The sequence below is a fragment of the Ctenocephalides felis genome, unplaced genomic scaffold, assembly GCF_003426905.1.
Source record: "Ctenocephalides felis isolate EL2017-DRISC unplaced genomic scaffold, ASM342690v1 CF-g0.4_SCAFFOLD_01140, whole genome shotgun sequence".
Lineage (NCBI taxonomy): Eukaryota > Metazoa > Arthropoda > Insecta > Siphonaptera > Pulicidae > Ctenocephalides > Ctenocephalides felis.
Genome location: NW_020537294.1, coordinates 1,093 through 27,509, shown reverse-complemented (window position 1 = coordinate 27,509; position 26,417 = coordinate 1,093). Strand labels below are relative to the sequence as shown.

The following is a 26,417-nucleotide window of genomic DNA, read 5'->3' as shown; positions in this document are numbered from 1 at the left end:
TTAACGCATTTCATATTTTAATTTTATGACATTTTATCGATACGCATTTGTCTTTTTTGTGTATTATGTAATATATGTATTCGTATATACAATGGTTGTAGAATAAAATATAATCTGATTAAAATTTATTTGAAGAACTATATAAAAAAACCTTAACTATCATGGCAAGTAAACATTCAACAGACATGATTAATGTCGTGTAATCAATTTACCATTTACGTGAAAATTAAATGTTTGGCATTCATGCATGCCAATATTGATCTTTTTTTTGTATAAATATTTTTTTCAATTTTTAAAAGCAGTAAAATCAAAATTATTATATTCTATGTTACAACCTTGTATAGCATCATTTATTTGTGATATATCCAACGATATCTAGCTTTGATTGTTTGCACCATCAGCTTGAATTTTGATCCAATTTTAATTGCTCAATTATTGAATACAATTTTTCACCTTTGAAATATTTGATTGCATTCATTTGTATTCGAAAATTGCAATTAGGATTCTATAAATGTTGTTCTTGAGAAAAGGTGAAGGCTTTTGTAATAAATGTATATTTATTTAAAAGAGCAAACAACTTTTCCTGGATCAACATTGTAGTTGATGTTCGTAAATTATTATATATTAATTTTTATTGAATTTGACGATATTAATATTTATGTTCTTGCATTTGGTTTTAATTCGTTCAATAAATATCATCTTATTTAACACGTTAACCGCCAGTCAGTCATATGTCATGTGTCTGACACTGTGAAGTTTTACACAAGCCATTTGGTAGTAGATTGAAAAAGTTTTAATTTTAATTTTAAAATTCATTGATTTATTAGATTTTCTTGAAACATTTTTAACTAAATTATCTAATAAAGTCACCATGGCTCATGTTTTTTCTGATATAATCATGGCGATTAACGTGTTAAATATATTATATATAAATATATAAAAATATAAATGTATAAATATATAAATATTATACATATAAATATTACTATCGTCCAATTCTGTTTCACAGGAATGCAGCATTAGCGAAAGCATGAATTCATTTTCATTTTAGGATGTCACAATTTGCAGCCCAAATTATATAATATTTATTTAACGTATTTCTAAAATTGAATTTATTATTAAAGTTAAACAATTTAATTTTTAATAATTCCAGTTAAGGGGGCCTAAGGGTGATAAGGGCGACCGCGGTTACATGGTAAGAATTGTAAATGATGATCCTCTTTTATGTTGGTGGTCGGTTTTTATTAACCCAAGGCAGATTAATAAACTAAATAATGATATTGAACTAATGAAAATATTTAATGATAATATGCTAATTATTTGTAGATTTTTCTAACATTTCCTGATTTCCGTTTAACACGTAGATAATAACTGTTTAGGTATATAACAAACTAATCTACTAATTAACACCGATTGTACTGTTTTTCTAAAAACCCGAAAAATAATGTAGAAGCAAATAATAATTTTTACAAATTTGAAAGATTAGTATTTTTTATTACGAGTTATCATTAAAAAGAAATAACATAGTAAACTTGTACTTTATATTGGCGTGAAATTTATTAAAACATGATTTTGCTGTATACAGTGTCCCAGAACTTCCCAGAACGTCAAGCCGAATGCGGGTGATAGTATTGACCTTAACTATCCTGAAAAAATTAAAAAAAAAATATTGCACATTGTTTCGAGATTGTGATCTTTTAAGTGCAACTTAAGGCTTTGGTGAAATTCTGACTATTTTTAGTTTTTTGTGGTTAATTTTTATTAATTTTGTTCATTAAACTTTGGACCCAGTGAAAATGAATAACACAATTCCTCAAAGTTTTTTCTGTGAAACTATGAAATAAAAACTATAAAAATTTAAAAGTTTTAAATTCATAGCTTAGCAAAAAGTCTTAAATCTTAAAAACTTGGGTCAAAACTTGACAAAATAAAGAACTGATTAAATTTTAGGAAAGGCAGTTCTAGTAGTTTCGGAGATCAAATAAAAAAAGTAAAAAAAATGCCATTTGGAGGTCAAAAATGATTATTAAACACATGCACATCAAATTATAGAGATATAAATAATAATTACAAACTTTGTTTCTATGGAGTCCGTATTTATTAGACTGCGACGCGGCGCTTACGCGCTTTAATATTTTATCTCTAAACAGTTAAAGCAGAGCAATTGCTTTGAAGAAAGTTAAAACTTTTCAAACGTTTTCAAAATATTAAAAACAAATTCAAATTTTTCAAAAAAGTCAATATTTTTTCCAAAACTTCAAAATTCTCAAAAATCTAATTTATTCAAATTTTTCAAAAAAATTCAAAAGCTTTTGTAGAAATTCTAAATTTTTGGTACGAGAAGTTTCAGCAATTTGCCTTAAAGCACGATGCCATACACCACTAGTTCTAAATTTTCTCTGGTCAGTCAAGGTCAATACTATCACCCCGTTTCGGCTTGGCGTTAAATTATGGGACACCTTATATACATGCTATATAACCCGAGCAAAATACATATCTTTCCAAAAATGCGAAGCACATATTACTGTAACAAGTGAAGCTTAATGTTTGAATAAAAAATTGCAATTCTGTTTTGAAAAGTAATCATAAAAATTCATCCGTGTCAAGGCCCTATTTGAACGAAAAAACGTCTTGTGTTTTCAAATATTGAATTATTACCCTCCGGCAAGTCGTGATTGACTCGCACGTGCTCAACTGCTTTTCCAAACCAAAACCATCTCAAATGAAATAATTGAAAACAGTTACTATATTTGTTATGCTATTAAAACTTAAATTAGATTATTTATTATATGAAACATCTCTCTAAAACGATCTTTCGACATGGTCGGCTATTATTTTATTATCCATGTATAATTTGGTTTATGTTGCTGAAGATTGCGATTTAGATTTATATAAATAGATTGATATAACATTTATATGGAAAGATTTACATTTGTATAAAAGGATATGTAAATTGATTCGCATTTTCCATTATTTATATGCAGTCAAATAAATTGACTAAATACAAGCTTATTTTTAGGTTAATCTCTAAAAAAAATATTAATATACATTTTCTTTATTTATTTTCAAGCATATGATGTTTGAGACATTTTATATTTGTTTTAAAAAATTATATTTTGAAGGGAGTGTTATGTATTTCACTTGTATCCAACAAGGAACATCGAAACGTAAATATTTCAATTTTATAGAACATTGCTAATTTTTTTATAATCCGAAAACCCACAATAAGTCTTTTTTTACACTATTCTAAATTTACTGTATTCTAAATTTACTTGACTGTAATATAATTCAAAATTACTTCAGTATAGGTTTATTATTCTTTATGTAGGGGATGTAGGGGCTGTTTGTAACATTTTTTTAAATTAATAAATCTCCTGATCCACTGAATATATTTAAATGAAATAAAAATTAATAGTTGCTGTAACTATTTTTCTACCAAATCAAGATAATCATTTAAACATTATCAAAGTTTAATAAATTAATATTATATGAATTACTCAAAAATTAATTAATTTGGCACGAAATAAGATTTATAAAATTAAAAATCGGTCGATAATAATAGCTTAAACCAAAATTTTATGATAGATAAATTTTATATCGCCTGTCAAAAATGACGCACCTGCACAATTCTGTTTACTGCTTCGGCCTGCGGGACAGTAGCTATGACAATATTATGCAGGACGATTTACATGTCTAATCGAGGCAAAAAATATTTTAATATTTTTCAAGATCCTATTGAAAAACGCCTGTTTTTAGTTACCCCCGTTACATGTAGCCCCTACTGATAAGAAACTTTTTTTAAGCAATTAAAACTTTATGTAGGACTCATTAATATGAGAAAAAAGATATATAAACTATTGTCGTTTTACTAAATATCGAATTAAATAGTAAATCAAACTTAGATAAACATAATTTGATTTTAAGTACAAAATAGTTAACCATTTTTTGAATCCAATAAGATATCTCATGGTCAGTAAATAGAAAATTCAATTTTTAGAACGAAACACGTCGCCGTTTTATATTATATCAGTTTCCTTTTTTTATTGATTTTATTTTGTGTTTTTTTTATCTTTTTTGGTATTATGATAAACTTGATTCGTTTATCACAATCAGCCAAGATATATCATCTATTCTTTCAAATACTTTATAATGCAGTATTTTAGTATAGTGATTTTCATATAATGGGAGACAAATTGTAGTCATACTTTTCAATATAACTAAGTTTGATGCTTCAAAATTACTATGTTTCTTTATGAAATAATCACGATTAAACAACAACAAAAAAAGATATCAATATGCTTTCGTTAACGACAAAATAGTTATTAACTTTTTTTTAGATTAACTCGTTTTGTTGTTCAAGAATTCTTGATGCGCCTCCGGCACGAATGTGCTGTAAACCTTGTCGAAATTACAGTTGAAAATGTTATATTAAAATTAATAATTTTAATTATATTTATTGAATTTAAATTTTAACCACAGCAAACATTTACGAGGGCATGAACTAATATGCATAAATAATAGCAAAATTTGGTATGATACCAAGTACCGTGAAAATTTATTACTCTCGTAAAGTTAGAAGAGCGAGCCGGAAAATTAGTTTTCTTGTTAGAACCAATTTCATTATATTTTGTTTTATTTCCTATTTTAACTAACAGCCCTTTTTACAATTTTTAACTTCCCGGTAAGTTATAGTAATCGCAAAAAAATCCATAATGAAATTTTTTGTATATCTTCACGTTTTGAAGGTTTCTGAACATTTTGGCATACCTTAGGAAAAATGGATGTGTGTATGTTCAGGATGTGTTCTGTGTATGGATACAATTTTTCGTCCACGTTTTCGGGCGTCACGGATCAACCGATTTGAATGGTTCAAAAAATATTCGATTCCTATTGATAGGGATATGTACTGATTAATTTTTGGCAAAAGTCGGTCCAGGCGTTTTGGAGTTACGGAGCAAAGAGTGCAGATAATAGAAATCGAGTTTTTGAGAGTACGGAGCATCCGATTCGGATGATGCAAAAAACATACAATTTGTAGTGATGGGGTGAAGTGATGATTAGTTTTTGGCGGAGGCAGGTTGAGGCGTTTTGGAGATACGGTGTAAAATGTACAAAAAATGGCAGTTTTTGAGAGAAATACGCATTCGATTTGATTGATTCAAATAAATTCCTGCTTGTGTTGAAGAAACGATTGATTGAATTTCTAAATTTTAATTTGGTGTGGGAAGTTCCAGAAATTTGCCTTAAGGCACGATGCCATACACCACTAGTTTGTAATTGCAACTAACAATCTTTTTTTACAATTTTCTTAATATAAATAACATCGAATCTATAACATCTATTCGATAGGTTCAAATTTCGAAGCACTTACTTTCACTAAAGCATCTTGTCGAGCACGTCCATCATGATTTTTCTATATGTAATAACATGGATTTTAATTACCGTTTCCAATTATCTTAAGTGGCTAATCCAATTATGCTGCCACAGATTAATTGATATTAGAAAGATAGATGCAATGGCGTGTATGACGAGAACAATAAAAAAAACAAACAAAAAATGATTGAACAAAATCTCATTTCGTAACGCGACCGCCTTGAGAAATATATAAACTGTAATATATAAATATATAAATATTTATATAATGAATTTTTGTTTATTATACTTATTATATAAAATCAAAGTCTGGGTACGGTTGTGCTACTTTTTTTATCAGCAATAATTTTGTTAATTCACCAGTTAGTTGGGAGGAAAGTAAATTCAATGGCAACTTGAACATTTGTCTCTCTAAAATCAAATCACACAAGAGAAGAGCGAGTTAGACATAAAAAATAGATTAAAAAGCAATAACTATAAACACCAAAATGGTTTATAACGATTTTTATTAAATATCATAAATAAATAGCACAACACAACATAATCATTTAAACAAAGCTTATGAATATAATATAACAATATATAATAAAACATATTTTTTCAAACAAGAAATCTTTGTGAAAACTTTTGTATTGTTGTATTGAATTTTCCTTTCCCTTTCTCTTTCGTATTTTGTCTTACAATTAGTTAAGTTAGATTTTTCTTTATCTGTTTAAATTTCACCCAAAATGGACAAGAAATACATGTCACATAAAACAAAACTAATCGCTGGTAATTATAATTATCGCTGGTAATTATAGTAGTTATAACTACTAATGTTCAACTTACAGCAAAATAGCAATGTGATCTATTTGTACACAAGTAATAGTTACTAATAAAATAAATCGAACAAAAAATCTTACTTTTGGCTCTTTAAAAACATTTCGGTCTACAGATCATGTTAATGTAGGGTGCAGACTCAATTCACTGATGCAAACTTTTTCGAACAAACATACTTCATCTTTTTCCCCTTACCGTATTCTGGAACAACCGTACCCAGTCTTTCCTACTTCATAATAGAATACTAAATAAATTAAATAAAATAATTATATTAGTAAAATACAAACGCACATAGTTATATTAAAGAAATAGTTGTCTAAATTGAACAAAGTACAATCGTGTATGTGAATGTCAATGCTTGTTCAGAAGATCAGCCACATTTTTTTAACACTGACAAATCTAAATTTCTTGGGACGAGCACTAATTATTCTAAAATTGTGCTGATTTCGTTCTATCTGTTCTTTTTGGCATTTGGGATCAGACTATTCTTCATATTTTCCAAATCTACTTATTAATAAAACGCTGCTGCTGGAAATTAGTAAACGTAATGCACATCTTTATAAAAACTTGAATATATTTTTGAAATATTGGCGGATATAATATTAATACTGTAACTTTTATATTTTCAAAAATATAAATTATTTTAGTAGCTGTTTTGTCTATATTAATTTAGTATTTGTTGACTTATTAAATATTATCCGATAACCAGTCTTCATATATTATATGCAAGCCACAAATAAAGTCGAACTGTCATCTTAGTAAATTTTAATATTGATATTGAATAAATTATTAACTCATCAAAATTTTGCAAATTTGTTATCTATATCAATAAATTTTAGCAGTGTATTTTCTCATTGGCTTTGTGTTAAAAAATTAAATATAAATGTTTCTTAATAGTAATGTGTAAGTTTTATTTATTTTTTTATTCTATTTATTGAATTACAATCTATCTTTACAAAAAGGAAGACATTCAGTAATTTTGATGATATATGAAATATTAAACATTAGATCTAAAAGGTTACCCAGTAGTAAGCCTTTTCAATTTTGATATATTAAATTTAAATTTTGTGATTATATATAGAGTAAACTTCAAAATAAAAAGATCTAAATCTAGAGTAAACTTAAAAATAAAAAGATAAATGAGTATAAATTGTGGATTATAACAACAAATAAAAAAGTAATGTGTAAGTAATACATAAATCAAGGTAATATTTTGGTCGAACAAATTATTGGAAGTTTTTTATACTTTATTAGTAACAATCCTGTTTAACAGTTACAAAGCTGTTATCGACCATTACCTATAGCGCGTTGAAACTATAACATATTTCTTATTTTTTTTCAAATTTTCCAAGCAAATATTTGCTTTAGTATGTAATAAATAACACAACGTTCAAGAAAATTCAAGAAGACATATTAGGATATTGGGCTCACATTACCTCCCAGTGAAGCTTTTAATATAAGAATACTATTTAATCGTTCACTCACACTCAAGCAATTTTTTGCTATGATTTGTTTTTATTTTCTAATACTAAATTGCAGTAATTATTTTGAAACCAGCAAAATTTTGGTAATTAGAAGACCATCCAATGGAACAAATTCTATTTTTGTAATATGTGCGAACAAATTCTATTTTTGTAACATAATAATAAAAGTATATGAGTAACAATTATACTAAGATAAAAATATAACAAATTAAAGTAAAGAACATCAACATTATTGATAGTGAAGATAGTAAACGGTTTGCTAAGATGACGTAGGTCTATCAAGGGTTTTTAACAAAATGTTTCTAATATTTTCAAACATTTAAAATTTATTTAATGTGTGCATTTTTGACGTTAATACTGATTCGTAGCAGCAACGATTACAATTCTACTATAATATATGATGTGAAGAAATATAATAACGATACAAAAAACTTCAATAAAACGGTGGCTGTTCTTTTGTTGCAGGGACTCGGCGGTATTCGAGGTTACCCCGGATTTCCGGTTTGTTGTATAAAGAATTAAGAAAAATATATATTATATAAATATAAATATAAATATTATATATATATATATATATATAATGAAAATAATGAAAATAATGAAAAATATGGTGAACGGAGAGAATATCTTTGCAAAGACTGCACTTATTTTGGCACCTCTTAATAAATAATATTGAATTTACGAACGTTTCAGGACTATGGGTTGTATCATCATCAGTTTAAATTTATATAAATAATTTAATTTCCTTAAAAAATTGCATTGTTTAATAGTATATCATTACCATGAGACTTATTCGAATGGTTTGTTCTAACCAATATATAATTCCCTTACTCAGAAAAAAAAAATTAAAGCCGTGGTTTCCAAACTTTGGGCGCGAGGTTGTTGCAAAAAGGGCGTACATCTACTTCCAAAATAGTATTTCAAAAAAATAAAGCAAAAAATGAATGAATAAATAATACTTTTTATATATATTTTGACATAATATGTTATATTAATTTGTAGCCTAGTAAATGAATTGTAATATCATTTGAGTATTTATAAAATTATATTGTTTGAAAAATTAAGTGGGGCACAGCAATATTTTTAAAAAAACGAAACCACTGAACTAAGGATTGAGATCAAGCAAACTAGTATCTAATTCTCTTTTTTTTAAATATTATTTCGGTTTTATATATTTTTTTTGGTCAAAAAGTAACTGTAAATAATTTTTGGAGTATTTATTTTGGCACATATGTAAAAATTGTGGATATACTTAGTTAAAAAGGTAAATTATACTACATTTTTGAATATGAATCATGCAAAAATTTATCAGTCTATTAATATTATATATAATAGAGGCTATTAATATTAATTATATTCAGCTATGTTCTCTTTTTTAGTTTATGTTTTCTACAAAAAAATCCGATTCGCTAATTTTATGTTTTCTCGTTCAATTATATTTTGTATTAAATTTTATTCCAGGGAAAAGTTTGTGAGCTTCGTTGCTATATTCATAAATTTATAAGTATGATACTGAGCCAAACTAATGCCTCAAAACTGTTTGTAAATTTAATATTGTTTAATAAATAGTACAAAAAAGTGCAGTGAGCTCATAGGTCCAAATATATTATTTAAATGTATATTATATATATATATAGTATATATATATATATATATATATATATAATAAAGGTTTATATTTTTCTTTGCCGTATTTTAAATTTAATAAAAATTACTTTGACATTATTGCTTATATACAGAATATGAAAATAAACGGAATACTTTATTTCTTTATATTAAACTCAAAGTTAATGCACATAATATGACGGTATTGTCTCGAGACATTCGACAAAGAATAGAGAAAATTAAAACGAAAGGTTATTTTTTATCATTGAAATTAATATAAACAACACAAACTTATTATATATAGCAGAAAATTTGTTGAATAAGACATTAATTAATATTGACAATTTTTTATTTATGCTTTTCGAAACTTGCGATGGATCATTATTCAGCAAATCTAAAATAAATGCAAAAAAAATTACAATGATTGAAAAGTTTAATGAATTTTTTTAATTATTTTGTAAACAATATTATGCATCATATCAGGACAAGGCTAAAACATTTTTTTAAACAACATTTTAATTAGCAGTGAATCGCCAAAACAACGATGATTGTAAAATAAATATTGAAAACTATAACATTCACAAAATTTGGATAAAATGATGTAACATAACCCATTATTTTCAATGAAATGTATCACTATTGATGGCACATATCATGTCTCAAAACGTACAAATGAAGAATTGTCCATATTAATTATTTTTTTAATTCGACTAATTAATATATATATATATATATATATATATATATATATATTATTTGCAAATTGCTTTCATATAATTATACATATTCATGCATTTTGTTTAAAGTAGTATTGTTCTTGTATGCTAGTATGTTACAAATTAGTTGTAAGTCACACTTAAGATTTAGCTCGAATTTATTTTACATAATATATTTTTAATAAGTTGCTGCAGTGAAACAAGCATGTGATTTTTATTTCAATTATATACTGTGCATTTTTTTTAAAGTTGTTTGCAATAAATTACATAATTAATTGAAAATATAAATCATTAATCATATATTGCACATCTAGATCTAAAGAATGGTAAATCAGACAAGTTTTATATATAGAACTAAAAAAATACGCTATATAATATATAGTATATATACTAATATTACTTAGTTTTAGTTACACTAGAGTTAATAAATAATAAAAAAATTTAATTAGTATTTGTTTAGTTCTAGATGTGCATTATTACACAAGCATAAGAAATGTACAGTTACAAGTGCATCAAAGTACATAAAAAATAGTATTAAATAGTAATGATGAATAGTATATTAAAAACAGTAGTTAATTATGATATTTTGAATTGAATGTATCAAATTGTTGTTTTACAGGGTCCTATTGGTTTGGATGGTCCAAAAGGGGATCCGGTAAGTTAATATAATATTTAATGATTGTAATTTTATAGTATTACATGAGTAATTTATTCAGTAATAGTAGGCATTCCTCTTTTATATATCAAATTCCACAATTTATACCATACCTTTCACTGTTCCTTTATCACTATATGAATTTCAAAAATTAAAGCAAAATTTCTTTTTTCTTTGAAATTTATAGAAAAAGGTTTATTTTATCAACTTATGTCCTTATTATTTCAAAACTCCTTAAATAATATTTGCCTATGTTTTTCAATCATCTTTGATAATAAGTTCAAATGATTTTTTCCAAAATAAATAGAAATCAAAATTGTTTTTTAGGGCCGACCTGGAGAGAAGGGCCAAAAGGGCGATATTGGCAATCCAAGGTTTGATGTGTTCTCCACAGTAAAGGTAATAATATTATGATTATTATATATTAAAAAAAAATCTACACCATAACTGAAAATCGTTGTTGTGGTTTTTGTTATGAGTTGCTGTTTTAGTGTTTATTTGAATAATTGGGACTTGAAATTATATTGTATCATGATGGTTTAGTTCAATGGAAGACGATATGTTGAATTTAAGGATGAAGAGACCTATGTATAAATATAATAATAATTATTAAATTAAATTATACGTAATAAATAATACGTATATAACAAATAACATAACTATCAATTAAAAATAAAACTATTTTATTTTTGTATAAGTATCGCTAATGAAATTTATTACAAAATTCTAAAAATCTCTCGTCGCAATATCTAGAATGTCAAAAAACTAACAAGTTTTCAAAATCTAGAGAAATATTGTTTGATATACACTTATTTTACGTTTGGCAGGATTTATTTTAAAAATCTCATGTCAATTCTAAATTAATTTTTATATAAAATAATGTCAAAAAATTAACAATTGCTCAAAATCTGGAAAAAAATATTTTAAGTACCACCTACCATAGTTGTACAATGCTTGTTTTAAAAATCTCTTGTCAATCTTATATTAATGATTGTATAAACATAACGTCAAAAAATAACAGATTTTTTAAATTTGTACATTAGGCTTATCTTATGAGATTTTTTTTCTTAAATATAGCATTCAAAATACAATGAAATCATATAAATTTTTCATAAGTTAAATGAAAAAAAGAACAATAAATTTATGAGATTTTTTACTCGTTTCTTTACTTTATGTTTCAATCTATTAGCTGCTACGTCATATAAAAAATTTAAAATCGATGATTTCATGTTTTAGATTAATATATTTTCATTCTTTATAAATATATTTTGTATTTTTTGCATAACTTAAGGGTAAATGAACCAATGTTATAGAAGGTTATGTTATGTAGCACCAGTTTATACCAGTTTTTATATAAAGTGGTACTAAAAACTGGCAAAATTCTATGTGATTGCTGTGCACTCAGGCGTTTTAGATAAAAAATCTAACCTACAAAACAAACACTACAAACACAACATATAATCAAAACGATGTTATCATAACAGGTTTTTTGAGATATGATTGATAACATATGAGTGAAGTTGCACTTTATGTTGAAAACGTCTGATCGCACTGCAAATTCATGGCATTTTGATAGTGATTAGTAGCATTCTGTATGAAAACTGGAACGTTACATAGCCTTGCCATAACATTCGTCTGTTTTACGGTAGAATCGGCCGATAAGATTAGAATTGATAACTGCGAAGACATAATTAAAAATCGTTATTGATTTAGACTCTACCAACTAATGATTTATTTAATTTAAAATTTATTTAGCGTTTTATTTAATAGTAATACAACTGCGTACAATATTATATTTATTTAGCAACTTGTTCAGATAAAAATTTTGATTAACTAAAGTAAATATGGAGAGATCTCAATTATAATAGCAAATCTATTTTCGGAAAGATTTATTTAGTTTGACCCACATGGTTTGTGTTTGTATTATTTTTATGGCTTACATGAAGCTGTATATTCAGCGTAGACAATACAATATTAAAATAGTTCCTCAACTTAATCACCTACCACAAGGCGAACGAGTTGCCGGATGCAGAGCAAGTGCGCCACTTTTTTATTTATACTTTAGTTAAAATGGTAATGAAATTTTTTTATGTTGAAATAACTCATTACAGGTATATATGTATATACATTAGGGCGGGTCGGTTTTAAGGTCACTTAGGCACATATGATTTTTGGGTACTAGGAATCAAAATATCATACCTCTAAAATGAATTATGATGTCGCGTGCATTGACTCCAAGATAAGGGTTAAATTTTGAAAAATCTGACATGGAGGGTCCCGAGTGATGAACCACGGGCATGGGTGGATTGGTCTGCCAAAGTTTGTGGGGGTCTATCATACATGGGACACTCTAAATGGGTCAAAATGGAATTTTTCAAATTTTAACCTTCATTTTTGGGTGAATGCACGGAACATCAGAATTCATTTCAGAGATATGGTTTCTTCGGCAAAGTATCTTATTTTGATCTCTAGTATCCAAAAATCATATGTGCATAAGTGACCTTAAAATTGACTCAGCCTAATGTATATACATATATACCTGTAATGAGTTATTATCATATGAATCAATTCTTTTAATCACAATTGCGTACATTTAGTAAAAACTTCATTATTCGATTATATGTAATACTTTTTTATCTATGATATTATATCTTACATTTTTTATTTATATGTTTCTTTTGCTTTTGAGCCTTGCATAAAATTCTATTCAATTTTCTTCATAATTAATTTGAAAAAATTGTCTGTTTATTCCTACAATTTTAGTTAATTTACCTTTTAATTTTCGGGACAAAAGGTCTAAATCCGGGACAAATATTGCTTTTAGAAAAATTTATTTATAGAATAACAAAAATAGCAATATAATTATTTAGTATTTTATTTAATGTGTTATTTTACAAAAAAAAGATTCAATCGTTATTTCAAATTCTTCTTACGATTTGCGTTCATAGTACTAGTTTAGTATCGGACGGTGAAGAAAGTAATTATTTTTTTGCGCTGAATTAAAATTCTACAGAGATCTAAATTCTCTAAATCTGGTTAAAATCAACATGACCATTTGGAATTCTGTCCTCGTTTCAAATTTAGCTTTTATATTATGCAATAAACGTACGCTTTTGGCGTCTTGGCTTTTGAGAGACCACAATGTAGAGTGTTGACTATTATATATATAATACTTCTACATCGATTGATTGAACTTATGAGCAAAGATGTTAGTAATAAATGAAAAGAATTTTTAAACTAGTATTTATAACAATAATAAAAAGTATAGCGTACTAATGTACTTATTTATTTCTATACGGCTTGGTTTTGATATGCTTCAAAAATTAAAATGACCATTAATTAAATCATTTTTTACTAATAATATTACTTCACTTAATAACTAAAAAAAATTTTGGAAACAGAACATTCTAAAACTATTAATTTTTTGTGTTTCCATACGTCTTGGCTTAAATTTGTTCTAAAAATTGATTTGGCCATTGATTGTTATTATGATAAATGTAAGGCTTTACAAAAATTTAAATAAGTGCTTGGTATATTCAATACATTTATAGCGAAATGCAAAAATGTATGGACTAATAATACTACAGTGATACCCGCATAACAAAGTTTTTTTTCGGTTTCGAATGTTCCACATAACGAACTTTGCTTCACACAGCGTCCTAAATCGTTGTCAATTGTAGTCAAAAAACATATGTTACTCAAATTAATTTAAAGAGTAGACCTTGGAAATTTTTGCTTAGAAAATATACTTGGAAAAAACTATCGACAGTTTCTTTAAAAATTCTGAAGCTAAAAGAGCACAAAAAAGCAGCATGACTCTGATAGTAACTTATTTTAGTAATCAGTAATATTTTTTTACATGTCTTAATCATATGTAAAATATATCTTACTTTCTATGACCACATTTCAAACTACAGAACGAATTAATTTTATTTTCATGTATTTGCATGGGAAAACGCGTTTCGGATAGCGAACTTTTCGCACAACTCCCGGAACGAAATAAGTACGTAATGCGGGGTATAGCGTACTTCATTAATTGACAAAATAAAATTTTGTAAACAAAACATAAAGCGCAAAATTTATTCATTGATGAACTGTTTTGCCATTTTGCACGTTAATTCGGTACGTCGAAAAGGAGCTGAGTACCAATTATGAACATCGACCAGGGTTTATTCTGGATTTTAAGTACTATTCTCATTACCTACAAATATCGGAAATGATTATATGAGAATTGTACATAATAGTTGTACATAGTAGTCGACCTATAATAGTATTAGATATTATTGTGATTAGGTATTATACTTAGTAATACACGATCAGCATTTAAAGTCAAATTGAACATAACCGCATCGCCGTTGCTAAAGCATCATGAAACAATAATATTTCATGTGACCATCGAAGTCCCATATGGTGACATGAACATGTTGATATCGTTAAGTATTTTGAAGCCATGATGATATGCTAGAATATTAATATATTTTCTTGTGTGAATGAGCAAACTATAGCTTCCAGCTATATTGTATAGATCTATTAACGAATTTCAGGGTCTAAAGCGATCCGTGACAACGCTGCGGGGCGGCACATTGGGATACGCGGAAATTGTCGCCGTTAAGGTACCCCTTGCTTCCTTCCTGAAACAGACATAATATTCTTCCTGCGAACAATATCCTTTGCTGATCCTAGACCAAAGATAGATATATACCGAAAATACATTTGTTTCGATAATGATATTGAGTAGTAAACTCATGTCATAAAACATCTGCGAATAAACGGAATCTAGTTACATTCACTTATATATAATTCACCTATATATAATTTTTAGAAATATCAACACATTGCCCTCCTTCTTGCAATATTTATTTTCTCATCTTCTGTAAGAATATATATATAATATATATATTCTTACTGAAGTATACAAAGTTTTTCAGAAATGTGACCATATTTAATATTTTAATCAAAATTTAATTATATATATATATTTATTATTTATTTAATTCTAGTCTCTACTACCTTTCCTATCTTTTATATTTGGTTTGTTGTTAAGTGTTGCTGTTTGTTAATTTTTCTCTTATTGTATAGTTACTTTACCAATCCACATATATTATAATTACCTAGATATGCTAATTTTCATACTGTTTTTAGATCCACTGATGATGACATTAAATTGAATGTCGAAACGTTTGGAAATAAAAATTATTTTATAAATCTTTGGCTTTTCTTTGTTTGATGTATCGCCCTCAAGAACTCACTCATATATATATATATATATATATATATATATATATATGTATATATATATTTAAATTTTGATCAAAATATTAAATATGATCACATTTTTCAAAAACTTCGTTTACAACTTATATACAATGCGTAACAATGTTTAATTTAAATTATTTATTTATATTTACACTGACAAAGAGGCAAACTTACGAAATTGAGTCAATTTTGTTTAATTTTTTGATAATATAAAAAGTGTGAAACTTAAAAATATGAGGTTCTTGAAAACAATATTCGAAAAATTATTGGTGAAGTATCTACGAGGTTGTCAGTTTTTGACTCTATAACCTTCTATTTTCTGTTTTTTTTTAGTTGCAAAGTATGGAACTCAGTAGGACATTGTAATATTTACACTTTTTAAAAATATTATTTATTTATATTTACTTTAAAGGTGAGTCAAACCTAGTCTTGAACTGTACGTTACTTTAATATTATTCAATAAATAGTGAAAAAGGAGTGCAATTCCAAATAATATTTTTTCTACTTAAAATACTTTTGACACTGTATATATATATATATATATCACCAATAGTAGAGATTTTTTAGAATCGATTTTATCGCCTATACTATAATAATGCTAATCGAGTTATTTTTTATAATATTAACTATATGTTTTGATAAGGGGTTGAATTATTAAACAGCATCATAACGTCTCTATTTCTTTAGTTTTTTATGCGTTATTGATTCTATCTCTATTTCAGATATTAATCATTTTTATGTGGAAGTTTTATCTTTTTTAACGTTTTTTACATTAAGGGTTTATACAGAATATTTTGTAAACATTTTGTTGCCGTCTATTTGTCATTCTTACTACCGCAATAGAAATAATTTTGTGAACCATTTATTGTAAATCTTAATGAAAAAACAGAGCAAGTTAAATATTATTTTATTACATATTTATACGGATTCATACCTTTACCTCGACGAGTTCGATTTGTGTTTCATCTGTAGTATTCAAGACGAGTGCTGCCATTTTCCAATGTTTGATTAATAAATTTATTTCTGAAATATTGATGGACAAGATATAATATATATATATATATATATATATATATATATCTTGGAAATATCAGGATAATATTTATTACTTCAAACACGTTTATATTATTCCTTCGAATGCCGCCGAGGGAAGTTTATAGCAAGAAGTAAGCAAACAAACGCTAATTTACATATCATTTATATTGCATGAGAAATTTATCATGCGCTCTGATTATATTTATTACTGAATTCTGTTTATCTAACAGACAATTATTCATTATGGCAGTACGTACGAACAGAATTTGGATATGTATATATATATATATATATATATATATATATATATATACTAGGGTGGTCCTTAATAAGCGCATTTTCGAATTTCCTTGCTCCCAAGGGCTCAAATGGTTCCAAATTTCAACACAAAACAATTCTCTCATAGTTTTAGCTCTTAATATTGACTTTTAGATAGAGCGCAATTCAATCAAACTTCGTATAGAAATAGCATAAAAAAATTTTTGAAAATTAAAAAAAAAATTTTTTAGGTATAACTTAGCGTATAAAAGTGAAAATTTGTGTCATTTTTATTGAAAATTCGACGCTCTGCAAAATTCGAAAGGAAATTCGAAAATGTCTATATTAAGGACCACCCTAATGTATGCATACAGGGTGTTCCAAACTTTGAAGCCTAACCGAAACGTCGTTGAAATTGTCAGCATTGAAACAAAATTCTTAAATGTTTTTCATTTACAATCAGAAACATTAGCATAATTGCCTCAAGTTTTCAAGAATTAATACATTTTGTTGATGAATTTAAAATTTATAAAATCGGTCGACTTTGAGAGGCTCTTATTAAGAATTTTTTCCTAAAATTTGTTGGCAAGTTTTATCAAAAGTTGGCACATTCATTGTAAAATGGTAAAATACCTGAAAAGTAAAAAAATAAAAACTATTTTGCTATATATATATATATATATATATATATATTATATATATATATTTAATTGGTATTTATCTTGGTCAATCCTTTTATCATCCCTAATCAATTTTCCAATTTCTTTCCAAAACTTTAGTATTTTATAGGTGTCGTTAAGCAATATATTTTGTTCATGATAAAAACATTTTGAAAGAAATATTTTTAAAATGCTTTTTATTAATTTATTCATACATTTTGTTATAATATTAATACCTAAAAATATTACATTTTATCAATCAATGTGAATCATGAGCAAAATTTATTTTTATTCATCTACATGTGATGTGTACATTTTTTGTGAAAGGTTATAATTATTTGCGATAATTTTTATCATTTCTAGTATATTTTGTATTTTAGATATTTTGTGTTTCAGGTGTTAGTGGATCTACTAAAGCATGTTTATTATATATATATTTTATGTGTATTTATGTGTTATTACATTTTTATATTAGATTGTACATCTATATATTTATTATATATTTATATTTTATTATATATAATTTTATTTTGTTTGACCTATTAACAACCAATACTGGTTTGTGTGCGGTTTATAAAATGAGTGGTAACAAAATTAAAAAACAGACTTGAAAACAAACAACTTTTATAAAGAATTTTTAAATTTAAATTATTTTCTTGCAAAATTTACAACAATTCTAAGCTGTACATAACGTTATTCTTGATTCTCTAATTTTTTTTTATTAATTCTCATACGATATAAAATATAAATACCCTGTTTTTTATATAAATAAAATCTTAATATTTTAATATAAAATTACTTATAAATTTTTATTTTTTAGTACTTTAATTTGAAATCATTATTTATTTAACATATTTGTTAGTAATGAAATATCTTACTTAAAAATATTTTTTCACCAAAAAATAATTAAATTTTATTATTAAATTTTAAAATTTTATTTGGCTATTTTTATAATATTGTACTGATTATTTTGTCGTTTTTCGGGAAGAAAACGTATAAATAAATATATGAAAGATATTTCCACTTTTGGTTCAGGTAGCTGATACATCCGCAGGCGCTGGCATTTTGAACAAATTTTTCGCGTATAATTTTGTTTTTTAAATATTATTTTGGGCAATATACTCAACATTGTATGTTATTTTAGGGACTTCAAGCCAAAGGCATAAACGTTACTGCCGAAACTTTAGTAACGCTCAAAGTAAGTCCGAAAACCGCTTATTTGAAAACAGAAAGGCAACTACTAACTATAAAATAACCGATGAAAATAATTATTACTGGTTCATGAATTAACAAAGATAAATCATAAGCATCTTTCTAACTAACAGTCTATATTAATTATTTCTACTCTATATATTTTTTATATTTAATATTGGGTGTTTAGTCAGCAAGCAACATGTTAACTAAAACTCTATATTAATCACATTATTCATCTGCATAGAAATCATAATAATAAATATCATCAAAATTATCTATAAAGTCACATCAAATAAAAAATAAGTTTCTTATTAAACGACAAAAGCATATTAAAATTAAGGGGAAGTTTTAATTGATGTTAGAAAATTGTCAATACACTACTCCTAAAATTTTTGGTATAAGGTTTTTTGCCATTTGTATTGACAATATGAAGAATTTTTGAAAAAGCAGGTTTAGAGGTTTCGGAGATCCAATAAAAAATGTTTAAAAAAATGTCATTTGGCGGTGAACAATGATTATTAGACATATGCATATCCACTTATCAGATATTTTATAGAAATTTTAATAAATAGTGCAAATTTTGTTCACATTTCTATGGGTTCCTATGGCGACGCGGCGCTTTCGCGCTTCTATATTGCGACTTTAAAACAGCTACGCAGCTGGATCACTGGCTAAAATTCAAAAATATTCAAAATTTTCAAAAAGTTACACTATTTTCATATTATCAAATCTGTTGAAAAAAATCAAAATTTTCAAGAGTCTCAAAATTTTTTTTTTCAAAATTTTCAAAAAAATTTAAAGCTTTTAAAAATTTTAAATTTTGATCGGTTTGTGATGAAATGATTTTTTTCAAAACTAGTGGTACATGGCATTGTGCATTAAGGCAAATTGCTAGAACTTTCTGTATCAAAATTTAAAATTTTTAAAAGCTTCAAATTTTTTTGAAAATTTTGAAAAGAAATTTTTTTTTGAGACTTGAAAATTTTGATGAATTTTGAATTTTTTCTTCAAATATGAAAATAGTGTAATTTTTGAAAATTTTGAGTATTTAGTATTAGAGATGCATAGTATAAAAATTTCAAGTAACACCATTTTGATTATGTAGGTAATCGTTTTTATCCTTGTGTGAGTAGATCTTATCAAAATCAATTGAAAGAAAATTAATCTCATCTTTTTTATCAAATTTGTATTTTGATGTTTCAATCATTTAAAATTGCCTAGAGGCGTATTTCTACCATATATAAATCACGCCCATTTTATAACGAGTTATTCAACTTGCAAGATTGATGGACAAACTCCAGAACTTTGTACAATGCATCTATGCAGTTATTCAAGGTGGACTATAGAGAAAGTTTTTGGATGAATGAAATGTCAATTTTCATTATTTGTTTTTAATTAATTATAAAGATTGGATACTATATTTCAATAATTTCTCCTTCTATATATTTTCATCTTACAAACGAATAATTATATTTCAATTGTTTTTTTAATCCATAAAATAAATATTCAATACATATTACAATTTCAAAAATATCCGCACAATCTCAGTATACAAATTTTGATTAGTTACTTGATGATGTACCATTACACGTGGATATAAATTTTAATAATTTCTGGTTTGAAATTGAAAATGAGTTTCCTCTTTATCTCTCTATGTGTAAAAATAAAATGTATGAAAGTATATTATTTCATATATATATATATATATATATATATATATTTATATATATTATCCGTAATTTGAATAAACGATTTAATAACACGTGAGAGGATGTTTTTGGATGCCACGTTGTTATGGCTGGGTCTTCACGTCAATACATGGGTTTTAAAATTATTTTTAAATTATGTGTAAACTCTTTTAAATAATTGAAATAATTATTTTTTACTGCATCAAGTTTAAAATCATATATAAATATATTTCATTTTTTAATATAAATATACTAATAATAATAAGTGGCTAATGCATCTACTTGCTGATAAGGCCAATAGACCAATATAAAAATAGAAGTGTAAATCTTTATTTTCAACCCATAATTTTATGTTTTTGTGTTTTTATTTACCGACTATAATTAAAATGGCATATGGCATCGTTTATATTTTGATTATCTCTATTTATTGAAACATAGAATTTTTGTAACGGGTGGTCCATCTAGTGGTCCTTTTAGATATTTCTGTGAAGAAAACATATAAACTATAAAGTATTATACATCGTTAGAAAGGTTTCTTAGTTTTCAATTCTTAGTTTTTTCCCATATATCGCAACTTCGAATTTCGCTCGGTATGGCCTACAGGCAAGTTGCTATTGATAAAATCCAATTTTCAAATGGGCCACTCTATAGTTTTTTTTATAGAGGCGAATTATAAATTTAGTGGAAAATGAAACTAAATCTTTAGAATCATTGTTGCCGTTGATGATATATATGGTGACATCATAAAGTTAGAAGTTATGAAGTTCTACTTAGTTTATAAAATCTACAGGTTAACTTATTTTCAAATCTAGAATATAATTTATAAGAGAAATATTCTTGAATGAGATATATTATATCAAACAACAATAATTTGTGCTTTAAAATTTCATTGTTAGGTAAATACCATTAAACCATTTGTTTACAATAAGTTTCAACTATGTATTTAGGATTTAAATTCAATTGTATGCCAATTGCTTGTGAAAATTTATTTATTTACCACTATTTAATTTAGAAATTGTTTTATTCATAAAACCAAAAAAAAATGCGAATTTTACCTATATCTATAACAACCTTGTATGATCGTATACTATTTACTTCTTCTTTAATTTATTTGTATTAGAATTACATTTTATAGCTTAAATACACTTTCATACTATGAAATATCCATGTTAATGTCTTCTACTAATTGTAAACTATTTTTAATTCTTCTTGGGGAAAGACAATTCATAGATCAACTTGGCGCCAACTCCAATGTAATGTTTAAATCCAATATAATGTTTAAATTTAATGTTTTGTACTACTACTTGGACTGCCCTTATTTATTTTTAAAGTAATATTTATTCAATCTGTTACATATGAAAAATAAATAATTCGAGGCACATGTTTAATTTAATATTTATTTATTTATAATTCTCAATAAATTTTTCTCAACTTTTTACTTTGCACTGCTAATAAAGTTATTAGTTCTCACATCACGTTCAATCGATGCCCAATATTCTGATTCATGAAAGAATATTTTTTCGATGAAAACCTATATTAAAAAAAAAACTAGAAAAACTTTGTCACTAAAAATTTTCAATATTTAGTTTATATTAAGAATTGTTATTTAAGTTAATATACTAGTTGAGGAGGAAAACAACGATCAATAATCTTTTCTGAAATCAACATATAACATTATGACAAATTGTTGGACTTATTTGCATGTTTTTATATTCTGATTACACCAAACATGTTGTTGAACCTTTTGTTTTATTTTTAAAAGTCATATTTCATCCATTGCATCTTGAAAAATAGCATGATTTGAATGATTATGGAATGTTAAATTTACTTACTAATTATGCATATACTATATAATTTTAATACCATTACAAAATGATTAAATCATGTTCATTTCAAACTCATACGCTTGACTTGTACATTTTTTAATCATTTAATTTTGCAAGTAATAAGGTATCACATAATTAAATTGATTCAATATAATTAATTGGGATTATGCATTTAATTTTAATAAAGCTAAATATTTTAACGGTACTAATTTTGCTAATTAAATTACTATTATTAATACTATATTGACACAAAGTTGTGACTCTAATAATATTTTTCACAAATAGATTATAGGTTGATAATTCTATATTTGAAAATTGTTTTTTATTTAAATATTTAATTACTATGTTTAAAATTCACAATTTTTAAACGCAAGAAGACATTGCAAACAATTAAATCCATTTAAAATGCGGAATATTAACTCAATTTGGTAAGAAGACAGACCACAAATGTATACGTTATATTTTTAAAATAATGTTTATTAATATTATATAATGTTTTCCAGTTATTTCGTATTCAGCAAGCAAAAACTTTGTCAAAAAGTTTAGAATCAAACGTGAAATTTTAATTGATACCTTAATACTTCACCTAATTACTAATACTTAATTTACTAACCTTGAATGTTATCGTCGTTATCATTCACTAATTTATGTAATCATCATTAATTTATTTTATGTGCAACCATTTAACTTATTCTTGTTATTTGTTTTTCACACTAGGGCGAACCTGGAGAGCCTGGTCCACCAGGACCAGCAGGACCTCCGGGAGCTGAAGGATTACCAGGACAAGACGGTAGACCAGGACCGCCTGGCGAACAGGGTCCGCCAGGAGAAAGAGGTCTTCAGGGTGTTGCGGGTCCGCAAGGGCCTTCTGGTACACCAGGATTGCCAGGACTTGCCGTAAGTTTGAGAAACGATTTTGAGTTTTTGAAGTAAAACTTCTTTAGACGCGACTAGGTTGTAAATCCGTACAAATGCAACGGAAGTGCATTACGGCAGATAAGATAAGATAAGAGTCGAGTGCGAATGATACGTCATTCGCTCTCGGTGATACCATTTCTATACGGGCCGATTGTGATTAGTCGTCGCGTATGTGAATAGAGATCTGTCGTTGTATGCGTACCGGCGTCAACGTTGTATGCGTACCGATATCAACAAGGAAATTAGCATAGATAAATAAACATTTTAAAGTTACATCGTAGTACAAATCTTCATTTAATGAAAAATGCCTGAATCAGAAGAATATTTTACCCTGTCCCCCGTAAATAATTATAATGAAAATAATAAAACAAATGCAGCATGTGAAGTTGCGAAAACAACATTTGTTCAGGCGTTGTTTAACATAATCCACTGTGTGAACGAATATTATAGAAGTTATTAATCAGCAATTACTTCATTTCTCTAATGAAGGTTCATTTCTAAATGCTAATTACAATGACAAACCGATCATGTCATATTCAAAGTATGACTTTAATTACATTATTGTTTTTAAATATTATACATATTTTAATGCTATTTTAAATATATAATTTATAATTTAGCATTATATGAATGTGTATAATGGTTGACACTAATAAATGTGTGCATCACGAGTGTTACCATATTACTAATAAACATTATTTAAAATTGTTATATGATGTATTTATTTTAACTTAAATGCCATCTTGTACAGTAGCAAATAAGTTTTACTTCAATCGCGCGTGAACCTTACGCGCACCCTTTTTTCGTGGACTTTCTTTCTATATGCATATGTTTTTTTTTAATTTTCAGGGTGAAAAGGGAGATAAAGGCGACCGAGGTTTAACGACTACTTTGAAAGGTGACCAATTCCCTACTGGTATAATTGAAGGTCCTCCTGGACCGCCTGGTGCCCCGGGTAAGTTTACCAATGTTTTTTATCGTTAATTTTGTTTGAGGTTTAACGTGTTTTTTGTGATTGATAATGTAAATGATTAATTCTAGTAATGTTAAAAGAAACTAGTGGAAAATTAGTAGTGTTAAAAGAAAAATTTGGAAACTTGCAACAAAATATTAAAAATGCATTACTGAAATTTGATTTTTGGAAAGAGTGGATATTGTCAAATATTGATCAAAATTTATTTGTTACTATTACTTTATTAATAATTTCAATGGCATTTTGTTTTATATAGAAAGAAAAAGGTGTTATTAGGTTATTTCCGGAAAGGTGTTTTATTTGAACTTATTTCCATTTATTATTGATAATAATAATATGTTAATTAAAATAAATAAATAAGTTATAATTGATGCAAGTCTCCCATGGTTTTCTAAATTTCTTGTTTTTATTAATTGTTGTAATTTTTTTAAATATTTTTGGCATGTTTCAATTTTTGTTTATAACGAGCAATCTTAGTTAACATTGTTAGATGTAGCAATTAACCTGCTGCTTTTGTGTAGTGAAACAAGTAATACTTTACTATTTATTTTAATATGCACTAGCAATAACATATTTTCGCTCAAATTACTTGAATAACGTGGCGACATCCAGATATCGGGAATTACAATGAAATATCCCAGCGCACAACCGTGAGAAAAATTGTATGCGAACATACTTCTGTAACGATAATATTTGTAAAACTAAATTACCGATTTTGGTATGGCATGGTTGTATAATAAAAAAATCCAAAAGAAATTACTTTCTACTGGTTCTGGAATGTAGGGGTAGAAGGTGCGCGAGGTCCGAAAGGAGACGCGGGTCCTGAAGGGCCAACAGGGCCGGCCGGCGAGAAAGGGGCCCGTGGCAAACGCGGCAAACGGGTAACGTACATTAAAAGTCTGGTAATGATCGGGTTTGAGATGATACAACTCGATTCGGGAGCTAGGGGCTTGTTGTAACAGTTTTTTTTTAATTAACATATCTTGAGATCCACTTATTATATATGATGGGTACATGCTGTAACTACTCTTCTACCGTATCAAGTAAAAATAATTCAATAACTATTGTTCATTATTTCACAATTGATCATTTTGTAGAAAAAAGTGCGGTATTACAACGTACCCCATGTTTGGGGCCAGTTGTAACATCTACCGGGGCAAGTAGTAACGTCAAAAAACGACAATTATACCTTTGATAATTTATAATTTGCTTATTTTTGAGAAAATTAACAGGCTTAAGTAAGTAATTCTTCTCATAAATCAACGAAAACTAGAACACAGGTCTAAATAAGATAAAATAAAAGAAGTTGTCTGTATTGAGTGTGCAGCATATGTTTTCAAATGTAGTGTTTACCGCTGAATACGTATCTAAAGTCAAAATTAAGGGTTAATGCCAAGAATTAAAAAAAAACTTAAAGAAACGACAAAATCTGCGACCTAGTAATTCTTCTGCATAATAATCAAAATCTCACAATTCTGCCATTTCATGGCCCTTTTTATCTTACATGACTATTGAGTTTCAATTAAATGATCAATGGGTTTTTTTTGTATAATTTAGCAGTAATTTTCAAACATATTTCTACCCTATTGCCCTGGGTAATTTGCAATCAAGTTCACAATTTGAATATCTGAAAATGTGTTGACAAAATATTTCTGTATTCTACAAAAAATATTAATAGATTATTTAAGTGAATACTCAAGTCATTTAAGGTAAAAAGAACCAGAAAACGACAAAAATTATAAGATTTTAAGTACCACTGAAAAGAATTTTGTAATTTTTTTAAATTTAAAAAGCCTGTTACTACTTACCACTGTTACAATAAGCCCCTAGCTCCCCTACTTTATATGTCGCAATTAGTACAAAGTGAAGTGAAACTAAATTTAATTACAAAACTATTTTTATCGAAATCAATATTCTTATTACAAACACAAATGATTTACATAGTCTAAAATTTAATA

At 26.5% G+C, this 26,417-nt stretch overlaps 1 protein-coding gene across 1 annotated transcript; it reads left to right on the top strand.

Moving 5' to 3' along the window:
- Positions 1-1,153: 1,153 nt before the first annotated feature.
- On the top strand, positions 1,154-25,418 carry LOC113365593 (collagen alpha-1(XXV) chain-like; the record flags this gene model as incomplete). The annotated part of the gene is given in 8 exon segments (XM_026607108.1): positions 1,154-1,195; positions 8,142-8,177; positions 10,617-10,652; positions 10,980-11,051; positions 19,005-19,058; positions 23,286-23,465; positions 24,336-24,441; positions 25,243-25,418. Coding segments are annotated over 8 exon segments (702 nt in total), but the record flags the coding sequence as incomplete, so codon positions are not given.
- Between the last annotated feature and the right edge of the window lie 999 nt (positions 25,419-26,417).